The sequence below is a fragment of the Chamaea fasciata genome, unplaced genomic scaffold, assembly GCF_029207755.1.
Source record: "Chamaea fasciata isolate MVZ Bird 193981 ecotype frontalis unplaced genomic scaffold, bChaFas1.0.hap1 SCAF_7, whole genome shotgun sequence".
Classification (NCBI taxonomy): Eukaryota; Metazoa; Chordata; class Aves; order Passeriformes; family Sylviidae; genus Chamaea; species Chamaea fasciata.
In genome coordinates this window covers 23,292,811-23,305,337 of record NW_027094092.1, presented here as the reverse complement: position 1 = coordinate 23,305,337, position 12,527 = coordinate 23,292,811, and the positions used below count along the sequence as shown (strand labels likewise).

General features: G+C 48.1%; 3 protein-coding genes across 10 annotated transcripts in view; 1 reads left to right on the top strand and 2 right to left on the bottom strand.

Annotated features, from left to right (window-relative positions):
* Window positions 1-2,021, bottom strand: part of CELF1 (CUGBP Elav-like family member 1) — a 62,302-nt gene extending 60,281 nt beyond the window's left edge. For 5 of the 7 annotated variants that reach the window (XM_066187922.1, XM_066187924.1, XM_066187926.1 and 2 more), the window contains exon 1: window positions 1,812-1,917. The gene's annotated coding sequence lies outside the window, so the exon portion shown is untranslated. Of the gene's footprint in view, window positions 1-1,811; window positions 1,918-1,937 lie in introns of those variants that run through there. The other 2 variants (XM_066187923.1, XM_066187928.1) reach the window with 2 other exon arrangements.
* A 141-nt stretch (window positions 2,022-2,162) lies between these two features.
* Window positions 2,163-4,404, top strand: PTPMT1 (protein tyrosine phosphatase mitochondrial 1). Its single transcript, XM_066187930.1, has 4 exons — window positions 2,163-2,429; window positions 2,511-2,591; window positions 3,109-3,300; window positions 4,179-4,404. Exons 1-4 carry the CDS (start codon window positions 2,259-2,261, stop codon window positions 4,308-4,310), a joined length of 576 nt encoding a protein of 191 aa, XP_066044027.1. The 5' UTR covers window positions 2,163-2,258; the 3' UTR covers window positions 4,311-4,404.
* A 168-nt stretch (window positions 4,405-4,572) lies between these two features.
* Window positions 4,573-12,514, bottom strand: KBTBD4 (kelch repeat and BTB domain containing 4). 2 transcript variants are annotated; one of them, XM_066187921.1, is made up of 4 exons: window positions 12,459-12,514; window positions 9,369-9,989; window positions 6,782-6,888; window positions 4,573-6,203 (listed from the first exon to the last, which is right to left on the bottom strand). In XM_066187921.1, the coding sequence occupies exons 2-4, from the start codon at window positions 9,958-9,960 to the stop codon at window positions 5,343-5,345; spliced, it is 1,560 nt and encodes a 519-aa protein (XP_066044018.1). In that variant the 5' UTR covers window positions 9,961-9,989; window positions 12,459-12,514; the 3' UTR covers window positions 4,573-5,342. The 2 variants fall into 2 exon arrangements, with proteins under 2 accessions (XP_066044018.1, XP_066044017.1); XM_066187920.1 differs by having other exon boundaries at window positions 12,397-12,507.
* Window positions 12,515-12,527: the final 13 nt, after the last annotated feature.

Here is a 12,527-nt window from a genome sequence, read left to right as displayed (position 1 = left end):
GTAAACAGAATGTCCTAGGCCTGCATCAATTATTTTGTTACCTATTAAAACAAAACAAAACAAAACAAACAGATACAAAAGGGGAAACATGTAACCCAGCTGTCAGGATCAGGCATTGATTTTCCCCAGTGTAACATCAGAAACTTCGACGGGGAAAGGAAAACCAGAAAAACACAGCAAGAAGGATCATTCAGAAAGGGTGAAAACACTCTGCAGAACAGCATATACCTTCCCAAAATAAGTATCAGCAATAATTTTGATTGTGAGCCGAGGCTGAAAGAGAACAAACAGTAAACACCTAAAGAAAAAATATTTCTTTACATCATTGTATTTAAAAATTTCTATTAAGGGATTTTTGCAGTATATACATTTGCACCCATGTCTCTGAGCAGGTATAGGATTTGTGCTCCTGTCCTGGGTGCTCTTCATCAGTAGGAATGCAACTAAACATATTAAGCTGCCAGATGCAAGCTGTACTCACCCTAACATTTCCTAGCTCAGTCTAAAGACATATGGATTAATTTTAAACATCTACCACAGCAGCAGTATTTCCAACAATGCTGCTTCTTCAAGACTTAGGTCCAGATACAATTCTAGGAAGCTCATTTTACGCAGAGATCTCAAGAACATAGCCGAGGGGAATGGAAAAAAAGAATAAAAATGTGATAGGTTTATTATGGCTGTGCAATGCCAAGTCAGTGCAGTAAAATCTGTCTGATGAACTAACCTAGAGAAAAACAAGAGAGGAGACAACAAAAGACACTAGGAGAGAGTTCAGCAAGTTTTGTGATCACTGGTACAAAGAGTAAGACTGAAAGGACAGACACAGAAAAAATAAAAAAACAACTTCAAGACAGTCAGAAGACACGAGCTCTCATAAGGCAGAAGTCAAGCGTGCTTCATGATATAAATCCCCACCAAATACTTTTCTAAATCCAGCGAACTGGTGAAACACACCCAACGACCACACTCAAGTAGGACATACAAGAAAGCTGCAATACTTGAAAAATGTACCCCGACAACTTCTGGCAGAAGAGAATGCCCGTGCCTTAAAGGTGAAAATGTCTGGGCCAGAATTCCCCAGGAATTTAAAGGAGTGTATTCTAAGGTTGCCTCTCAACTTCCTTCTCGTAACAGTCCTATTAAAAAAGCACGCTGTTATCAACCTTCACTGCTTCGACACGTCTTTATCACCCATTTTACGCTCCGTCTCTCCCAGTTTTTATATTCCTCTTCCTACTTCATTCCAGTAGTGTCTGTCAGGCCTTCTCATACGTGAGGACTGCAAATCCCCACGCTATGCTGAACTCCAATTTCCCTGCTCGTACTTCTCATCCGCCTGACTCGCCTCCACCCCCTGGCGCACCAGCACACATTTCACTGCTCCAGCCGACGGACCCCACCGCACCGACGACGGCAGCAACCGCACCCCCGGTTCCTCCAGGCGCCCGGGGCACCCAGCCCGGCAGGCTGACGGCGGCCGAGCCCCGGGCAGCCGCTCCCCCGCCCCGGGGTCCGCCCGGCCTCGCCGCAGCCCCCCCGCCCCGAATGGCGGCGCCGCCGCCGCGGGCCGAGCTCGCACCCGCAGCGCCACCGCCACCGCCCGCAGCGCTGTCAGCGCCCCGATCAGATACGACACCCGGCAGCCTCTGGCTCCGGGCCCCGGAGGGGCTCCCGGCGGGGCGGCACCGCCCCGGGATGGCGCGCAAGGGGCGGCGGCGGCGGCTCCCCCGCGGGCGGGAGCGGGGCGGCACCAGCGGCCTCGCGGCGGGAGCGCCGGGAACGGGGGAGAAGGGGCAAGGAGCCGTTACCTGCGCGAGACAGATCGCGCTTCCCGCCGGCTCGGCTCGGCTCGGCCCCGCGCCGCGCCGTTCCTGCCGTGCCGTCTCTGCCGTGCCGTGCGCGGCCCGAGCTCCTCCCGGCGGCGCCGCCCTCACCTGCCCCGAGATCCGCCCGCGCCCCGCTCCGCTCCGCTCCCTGCGCCGCCTCGGGCCGGCTCTGCAAGATGGCGGCGCTTCCGGGAGAGACCACGGCGGGCGCGGCGTGGGGGGGCCGGGGCGGTGCGCCCGCCCCCCCCCGCGCCTCCGGCCCCGCCGCGCCCCGCCTGGCCCCGCCCCGCTCCGGCCCCGCCGGGCCCCTCCCGCCCGCGGCCCGACCCCGCCGCCAGCGTTCCCTCCGGTGCCGCTCTGTGCGCGCCTCCGCGGCGCTCTCCCGCCCGCCGGCCCGGCCCGCCCCGGCGCGGCGCGGCCCCGGCGCGCATGGGGGTGGTGGAGGCGCTGGGCGCCGGCGCGGCGCGGCTGCTCTTCTACCCGTCGCTGCTGTACACGGTGGCGCGGGCGCGCCTGCCCGGGTCCCGCCGGCCCTGGTTCCACCGCATCGACGAGGTCGTGTTGCTCGGAGCGCTGCCGCTCCGGGGGCGCATCCGCAGGGTAAGGCGGGCGCAGCGGGGCGGGCCGGGCCGGGCCGGGCCGGGAGGAAACGGAGGTCCCTGACGGTGCCTGTGCCCGCAGCTGGTGGCGGAGGAGAACGTGCGCGGCGTGGTCACCCTCACCGAGGACTACGAGACCCGGTTCCTCTGTTTTTCCCCCCAGGTGAGCCCCGAGATTGCTGGTGTCCCCCCAACCCCGGACGGGTCTCTCGTCGCTGTCTGTCCCGGGACAGGTGAGGCTTTAGCCGCCTCCTGCCGTCATCCCGGCAGCGACCGCCAAGTCCTGTGGCAGTAAAGACGGGACTACTCGTACCTAAGCGGACTTTAAAAACTACGCGACAAACCAGTAAAGCGTGAACATGCGAGTGAACTGCAGCTGCAATGGCAGGGAAAGACAGGGAGCATGGAACGTACATCATTATACAGGAATGCCTTTGGGTTGGGAAGAGATCCCAACCTCCCTCTTTTCCTTTAGCTGAAACACATTTTTTCAGTTCCCTTTAACTACTGCCTTCTGATGGCCAGCACTGAGTTTTCATACATCTGATTTGAAGGATTGACATTCAAAGTCTGTTTGCAGCCTCTCTGAATTTCTCAACTGTCTCAACAGGTTCTGAGTTTCTTTCAGTAAAAAAACCAACCCAGAAGTTCACTGACCAAATCTGCTATGTCTGTTACAGGAATGGGAGGCAATGGGAGTGGAGCAACTGCGTCTGGGCACTGTGGATCTAACTGGAGTCCCTACCTTGGAAAACCTGCACAAGGGCGTGGAGTTCATCCTGAGACACCGAGCCCGCGGTAACAGCGTCTATGTGCACTGCAAGGCAGGACGCTCCCGCAGTGCCACCATGGTGGCAGCATACTTAATACAGGTCAGGAGTCTCTGCTAAATGGGGCTAATTTTCATTAAGAAATGGAAATGAAATGCAGACAACTTTTATAGTTAACTCTTGCTCAGGAAACCTGAGCATGTGCAAGTTAATATTCCATTTTACAGAGCTTGGACACCCATTTTAAGAGAGGCCTCAAACTTACTTCGTTGTTTGGAATGCAAATGCAAATTTTGAATTATTCTGCTTTTCTTAGTTCTTTCTGTGATTGAGATGGGAATAACAAGTCACTCGTGACTGTAGGTTCACTGAGCAGATAAACATCCATTTTTGTTGTTCGTATTTTCTCCTTGGTTCACTGGAGTGGTGAGCCTTCCTACACTTTTCCATAAATACATTCAGTATCAAGAGAACTGACTTGTTTGCTGAGTTCCTCTACCAACTCAACTGGGGAAGCCAGCACTAAGAACAAAATCCCACCTGTGGATTCTTTCCTTGGTGTTACTAAGTGCTCCCTGGAAAATTTTCCATTGGTGCTGACGAGAAAATTTTCTCACTAAGTGCTGAAATGCAATGGGAGTACCAGTAAAGATTATTTTAAAAAAATTTAAAAAGCAAGCTGCACTTTTGCTCTGGTCTAGTGGGGCTAGGACAGGAAACTATTCACAATATGAAGGAAGAGCGAGTGAGACGGAAAGTGGAGGGTCCAGGCAGCAGCCATTCCTCTTTAACTGAGGGACTCAGTTCATGAATGTGTGACTTGCAGGCCTCTCTGAGAAGAACATCAAGTAAACCTAAGGGGCAAAGCAGCAGCAAACAGTTTCTAACACCTCTAATATTGCCTGTAGCCTCCAGGAGGGTTCCATTAACTGGTGCAAAGATGGAATGGATTTTCACTTGCTCGGTTTCTGCCTTTTCAGCTGCATCACTGGAGCCCTCAGGAAGCAATAGAGGCCATTGCCAAGATTCGTCCCCACATCCTCATTCGACACAAGCAAGTCCAGGTCCTGGAGAAATTTCACAGGAACATGATCACTGAGAGGACTGCATGACTTAGTAGGAACTATCAAAATCCTCATCTCAGCTGCTATTAAAAAAGTTTTTATGATCTAACAAAAGCTTAAGTGTTTTCATTCTTGACGATCAATAAAGAGCAGTTTTACAATAAAGGGGAAATAGGGCTGTTTCCTTATGGCAATATCCTAGATCTCTTGGAGCCCCATGGTTCTTTTCCACACATCAGTGCTGAGTGGAACTCCAATCCACAGGAAGTTCAAACACATTTGCATTTGAAGCAAAGAGAAAAAAACAAAATACTTTGTCTCAGTAGAGACTTTATTCAGATTCTTACCCAAAGGGTTACAGTGCCAACAGAGAGGGGTAGGAGGAAGTGGTCTTATTTCTGTCTTTTCACCAACACTATGTTATAATTACAGGTGGGGATTTCCTGTACAGTAAAGGAAGCCAATGCTCTAAAAATGATCTCCCTCTTTATACTAGGTGATGACAGAGCAGTAAGCAAGTACTCGGTTACCACTCCTCGAGGAGAAGTGCTGAATGTAACCTAGGGGTCCTGGGGTCAGTTCTGGAATCTGTCAGTCAGGACCTCCTTCTGCAATAGGACACAGAAATGTTTAAATGGGGGCATCCCTGGGGGACACAGTGCACGTCTAACTCTGTGACTGACACAGCAGCAACACACAGTCTCCTAGGCAGTTAAAATTAGCAGTCTGGGCCAAGGAGAATGCTCTCCATATGCCACAGGATTTTTTAGTGGTGGATTGGTTCCAGGCTAAAATAGCCATTTGCTGCCGTTTGGGCTTCAAACACAAGCAGCTTATCATCAAGCAATCAAAGTAATAGTATTTAGTCCATCTGAAATCTAAGATACAACAGTTCAATACAGTTCTGACAGTGCTATATAAAAGAACAGGCCCACAGCCAGAAATCCTCTGCACAGGTACAGAGGATGGGGTCTTTATTGATGTTGTGAGCGTGTAGGAATTGAGACTGGTGCTGAGGGTCATAGGTGTCTTCGAGCTGCACAGCAAGACCCTGTTGCCGTTTTCTATCACCAGGCCTGTTTAGGCCAGGACAAACTGCAGGTTAGTGAGCAGCACTTTGATGCCACTTGTGACTGTTATAACAGAGGTGGCTGGGTTAAGTTTAAAAGTATTTGCATCGCCCTTTTTATAGCGATCGCGAAACACATAGATGCTGCCATTGCAGCTGGCAATTTTCCAGAGGGATGGTACTGAGCTCCAGGCATCTGGGAGGCACAGCCGGGTGAAGCTATCCAGCAGGGGATTGTAGCAGAGCAGTGAATCCCCTTCAGCCACAATGAACACCACATCCTTGTGCACAGCAGCGTGCATGCGCCCTGCGAAAGGAAGTACATATGGCTTCACGTGACATTTCTCCGTGTTGGTATCATAGCACTGGATGAGCCGAGAGGGCTTGGTGAAGAAGTCTAAATCATTCTCCTCCCCACCCAGCAGGTAAATGACACCATTAAGGTTCACCCCTGCAGCTCCAGAGACTGCCACTTCCAACTGGCTGGTCTCTGTCCAGACGTTGTCTCGTACTCTGTAATATATGACAGCATTAGAGAGAGTGTCCTGTAGAGTTTTCCCCCCCAGTGAATATATTGCATCCTTGCTTGGCACGGAGACGAGGGTGTGCTGGAGCCGGTCACGGGGCAGAGGAGCACACCATTCCCAATCTATAGTCGCATTGTTGCATTTCCACATGCGCCGTGGAATGGAGCCACCGACGACGTACAGGTCGCTGCCGTGCTTGCAGGCTGCGGTGATCTGGTGACACAGGCTGTTCTGGCCACTCACACTGATGGAGTCATCGTCAGCACAGTGCAGAGACACAGCGAGGGAATGTGTACGTGATGACTCCTTTCCAATCAGGTAGATGTGGACATTTTCTCCAATCACCTGAGTGAAAGTAGAAGTGTGTCAGCAGAATTAGATCTGTTCACACAAACATCAGTGATGCTCAAGACTGAAGTTTTCAGTTTAGGACCCACCTGTGGGTCTTAGGTGTATAAACTCCTTCCCAAGTCCTGCCACCCTATAACATTCGGGATTCAGAGCCTCAGGCCTTTTCAAGATACCATTCACATCTGACACAGTAAAATAGCCACAGACGTCACTGGAACACAAGTCTTCATGGTTTAGGTAAGGGCCAGTTACATCATTGATGGAGTACAGTTGCTACAAGGGGAATACCAAACATGGATTTCTGAACTATCGATTTGGTAACTGAGGTGAAATAAGTTATTTGTGGCACTCCTCCAATCACCAGTGAAAGCAGCCTCAGGTTAAATGTAAAAAAGCTGTCAGTGGGGTTGCTATTTATGACACTGAAAGTATATTCCCACAAGCACCATGAATTTTAATGACATTTGTGTTCTGTGACTTTCAAGTCACACCAGTGAGCAGAATACTCTGCCCTGAGAAGTGTGAAACCAGCAAGTGTTACATCAGCCCCGGAACATAAGGTCTTTTTATACCTTCAGACTCGATCGCAGAGTCTCTGAAAAGCCCGCTCGCTCCTCCTTGTTGAAGTTGATCCACGTTTCTATGGCAACTGTTGGATTCTGAGAACATGGAACGCCATCTGCAGTTCGGGGACAGAAAGACAGTTTTGATATCTAGACAAAAGTGTATGTACTCAGGAACACCCTTCTTCTGCAGCTGCCTCCCCCCACTCCCACCACAAACCCTACTTTCTAGAGAGGAAAAACAGACACAGGTGTTTATAGATTTTGCCAGGCATGATCAGCACTGCCAGACGGCCAACTACACGAAATTAATTTGAGTAACTATAATAAGACAGAGCTGTCAGATCTTAAGCACTGTGGATGATTCAGCAATCTATTCAGGAATCTATGTCCAAGAGAAAGAGGACAGGAAGGAGAACTTATGCTGTGTGACAATGACAAGTACTTTCTTATTTAATCACTTAGGCAAAAAGATTCTGTTATTGAGAATCTCAGCACCTGCCTTTCTTTCTGGCTGGTCCTAGAAACCTGTCTAGCAAAAGTCATCTACAAAACATGTCTGAGCACTGTCAGGCAGCTGACCCTCATGCCTGAACATCTGGTATTGCTGCTATCCTCTTAACATTTGGAAATCCCCAATGAGCTATTAGAGCTTTTCTTAGCTGTGTGACAGTAGGAAACACTCCACAGACTGCATCAGATTTAAATCTCCTTCCAGACATAACTGGAAGTTTGGTTAAGCCTCAAAGTCTTCCATCATCATCATCAGCAGCAGCACATTACCTAAAAGATTTTAGGTATTTCCTCCCAGTTTGAAAGCCAACAATTATGCCTGTGTTCATTGAGAAGCTTCCCTATGAAGACTCTGATTTTGCAGTCTATTCTCATGACAAACTCTGAATTCAATGATGCTGAAGGCACCAGACAAATTCCAATGCTTTTCTCTATAGTGGAAGGGAGCAGAGAAAGTGTGGCACAAAAGCAGGTATTTCAACTCTGTTTAAAAGGATTCCCATAAGCTAACCATCACATGTAGTGCTTAAATGGGAAAAAAAAAAGTTTTTGAAATTGGTCCTAGAGTGCAACAGAAGGTAAACTTAATAAACTGCTATTTCATTAAATTAATTTTAATCCTTGCTACTGAAAGTTTCCTCTATTAAATTCTCCATTAACTAAACAAAGATGCAGGAAAGGCAAAATAAAAGGAATTTTCCTACCAGCAGTAGGGAAGTATTTCAGATTTTAATCCACTTTATGAGCTAAGTTGTGGCATAAATGCTGAGTAATGTGATTCTACATACAAAAATAGATGATGCATGGAAAAAAGTTATACTGAGCAATTGTTCCCATTTAGGACCACAAGTGCTAAAGTCCACAGTCCTAAAACTGGTTTTTATGTGGAATCCCTAGAAAATGAAAGGTGATTGACCCCTACACTTTTATTTCATGATTTTAGAGGTTTTTTAGATTAACTTACTTTAAAAACTTTAGCTGGGTAGTTATCAAAATCACTCGAAGTTTAGCAGTTTTTGAGCTATCAGTATGTATACTCAATAGGTTCTTGACTACAAATTTCTTTAGATGCAATAGAGATAATTTAATGCAATACTGTAGAGACTCTTGTATGCATAGCATCAACTCTAAAGGCTAGTTTAGATCTTTTGGATAGATTTGCCAGTGTTCCAAAGAAGCCAGTCATGATAGGTTTATTTTTACAACTGCATACAAAACACATGACACACAAAGTCTAGTTACTTACTCAGCTATAAAGAGTAATTAAAAGCAAGAAAGAGGCACATTTGGATATATGAGCTGTTTCTACATTCTTGCTTCCTCTAGCAATGATACATAACTGCAGAAGAATGGACTTGTGACTGCAGCATCCTGGAGAGGTAACAAGCACTGACTGTACCTACTAGGGCAATGGATCTTTAAGGATTGGTGGAAACTGGACTAAGTCGCTTATATGTTGACATGTCCTTCACAACTTTGAGTCATGGCATCCATTACTGTGGAAGGCTATTACCTTTACAAAGAGAACAATTACTGTATTACTCAAGATGTTACAATGCCTCTATTTCAGTCAGTTGAGTGCCTAAGTAATCCTAACAATTATATACTATTGTAAATAACACTAAAATAGTCTAAACTACGTGCTCAAGCCTTCTTACAGATGTTGAGTTATTGCATTACTATGTTAAATCATTATGAGCTAAAGGGATCAAAAAGACTTTCATCAGATGTGTACTTCTGGTAAGCCTTCTTTTAATGTAAACAAAAATACAACAAATTGTTGGACGTTGTGTTTAAAAAAAGTGTAACACTTCTAACCTGTTGACTCAGGAACTGCTGTGAATTTCTGGCATCCTGTATGTCCCTTTTCTATAGCTCAGATGTTTCATGTCCAGTAACAATTCATAGTTTGGGGCTTTTTCTGATAAAGGTATCCAGAATATTTTGCTCTGCCTTACTTAGTCTCTGAATAGACAGTGATTATGAAAGCTTGTATCTTTCCATCTATTTCATTCACTACTTGACCAGACTCTGAAAGTCTCTTTCTACAGCCACATCCTAGGCAGTTTCAAGAACTCCTTACCTGTAAGGATATCTGTCAGCAGGCGGAGAGGCAGGTGTAGGAACTCCTCTGTCTCCTGCAGCTGAGACAAATGTGACTTTGCACAGTGTTTGGCAGCTGTGTAGAGCTCCATGTCACTGTGTTGATCTGCCAACCACATGACCTGCAGACAGTTTCTAACCTGCACTGTACGGGCCAGAAAACGGGAGCACTCTTCAAAAAGGGCAGTGAGCTGGTACATGTCTGCCACTTCATAAGTTTCCTGCAACTCCTCTGCCCTCAGCTTTACAGTTCCATGGTAAATATAGTCCACAAGGAGCTGAAAGACACTCTCGCTAACATCCTGCAGCTCAATCACCCGGTTGTGGGCCTCCTTCAGGTTGGAAGTGAACATGGAACGAAAAAAGCAGCTCTGAGCTGAGAGAACCAAACGGTGCAGCTGGAATTCCTTGCCTTCCACTGATATTGTAACATCAGCAAAGAGCTCATCCTCCAAGCATAATTTCATAATACCCTGGGCCACACGGCCTGAGTGGGAGCGGTCGGTGAAGGTGTAGTTCACAAAGTAGTTTTCTTCTGCAGAGGAGCCTCCGGTCTCTTCTGATGACTCCATTGTGCTGCACAAATCAGACCTCCAGCAATCTGTAAAATCACAATAATTATATGGCTTTCTCTTGCCACTAACAAGATTATGCAGTACTTCAGGGTACAGGGAAAAATCAAACATATTGGTAAGAGTCCAGCATATTTTAGACTGAACATAAATAGCACAGCCAGAAACTTGTGCTTGAGCTTCAGAATCTCACACAGCAAATGAGAAGTTGGCATAATTAAAATTATAATATATACCAAACTTTTAGTACAGTGAACATCACATTCCAGCAGGGCTGGGAGACAAGCATATCTTTTCACCACTCATTTCACTGACACAAAGAAATGCAGCAAGTTATTCAAGTGGAAAGTCCAGCAACTGCCCTAGGAAACTTGCAAAGCCAAAAACAGTGGCAGCAGCATAGCTCGATTAGATGTGAAAATGATTCAAGCATCATACTAGAAAAGAGCACAGGCAGCTGTTCAAATCATCAGGACGTGTTAATTACTGTCCAAACCCAATGATGAATCTGTATCAAGGTGAACTTTTTTTTACCAAAAAAATGCATGAGATGTCTGCCCGACATAACCACTGGTCGTTCAAGCTAACCAAATGAGATAACTGATGGTTATGCTGTTTGTTAGTGTGCCAGTCAAATTCAGCACGCAAAACAACATGTTAGACGTTGTTAGTCACTGCCTCTCAAGTGGAAAGGGGAACAAAATTTAAAATAAAACACCTCTTAGTAGGTACCACGGAAGTTTGCAGAGCTCCAGGTAGTTTGTAGGTCAGAAAAGCTTCTGAAACACAGAAGGGCTACTATAGCAAGGAGCTCTTTTCTACCATGGTTCTTTACAGCATTGGGAACTGTTGCCTACCTGCATTCACTTTAATTTTTATAACTGAACTGCCAGTCACGATGTCTGATATCAGAAATTTCTTCCATTAACAGTGAACATTATTTCAAGTACAATGTTTCACAAAGATGTGATTTTTTTTCTCCAACAGATTCATAGTTACTCTTCCATGATTTAGCTTGTCAAACATGCATTTTCTTACAATCACTTTGCTTGATCAGCAAAGCTCCTAAGTTCTTTGCTCAAATTCTGTCCATGGGAAGTAGTGTCTACATCCCTAATTGGCTGGACAAGTCCATCTCATCTCTGGTGATAGCCTGCCTTAATTATCCTCCTATCTCGATTTTACAGCAGTTCTGGTCTATCTGAAAAGTACCTATCCATTAGTCTGTAAGAGACTGAGGAACTGCAGTCAGCATAGAACACGTCAGTACTATTTTTCCAGCTTTACTAAGTATGAGCCTATCCTGCAAATTGGCTTCCACTTCGGTTAAAGCTCTTTATCCTTACAGTCAAGGTGCTTAGGAGCTTCAGCCCAGAATGCAGAAGAGAACCCACAGAGCACCAGGATATGGACAGATGAACTACTCTGCCCCCTTGGCATAACAGAACCAGCTGCCCACACCGCCCTGAACAGCTCCCAGAGGACTGAAGCCAAGACACAAAAGAAACGCCAAGAAGCAGCTAAAGACTATGCAAATCTCACATCTTCCTTGCAGACACCCAGACAAAGCTCCCCTTTGCAGCCATGGTGTCTCTGCTATAAAGAACGAGGCATGCAGGCCAGTTAACTGCTTCATAAAGCCACATCGTACGCTCGATGCTTTCCATAGGCCAGACTATCAGTGACAGTGGTTTAACCAACACCTCGTACACCTCCTTCACGGAATCGCAGAACCACTTAAGTCGGAAAATCCTCTGAGACCATCGAGGCCAACCAATGGCCGAAAGCCACCATGTCAACCAGACCATGAATGCCACATCCAGTCTTTCCTGAAACACTTCCAGGGACAGCAACACCACCACCTCCCTGGGCAGTCAATTCCAGTCTCTAATCATCCTTCCTGTGAAGAAATTCTTCCTAATTTCCAGCCTAAACCTCGCCTGCTGCAGTTCAAGCCTGTGTTCTCTCGCCCTGTCGCCGGTTGCCTGGGAGAAGAGGCCGACTCCCACCTGGCTACACCCTCCTTTCAGGCACTTGGAGAGGGTGATAAGGTCATCTTTGAGCCTTCTTTTCTCCAGGCTAAACAAACCCAGCTCCCTCAGCCGCTCCTCATAGGACTTGTGCTCCGGCTTCCTTCTTTCCTTGCTCCTGACAGGGTCGCGGATGCCACGGCGGCGCCCGGGACCGGGAACCCCTAAGCACAACTGACAGCGACGCCACGGTCCGAGGCGGGGAGAACGAAGGAAGGGAGGCTGATCCTGGAGAAAGGCAGATTCCCCCCAGGGCCGCGCTGATGCCGTGAAAGGCTCAACGCTGGCTCAGCCCGGGGGCTGCCGGGCTCCGCCGCCCTCCGCGCCCACACCTCCCGGCGCTCGCTGCTCCGTCCCCGGGCCGGCGGCCGCGCCGCTCCCCCTGGCCGCGCCGCGCGGCACCCACCTGCGGCGCCTCCCTTCATGCCGCCGCCCCGGGCTGCCCCAGCGGCTGCTCCCGGCCCTCACCCTGCGCCAGGCGCCGCCGGGCACTCGCCGATTCCGCCCACCGACCCGGAGCCGTCCCCGGGAAGCTCT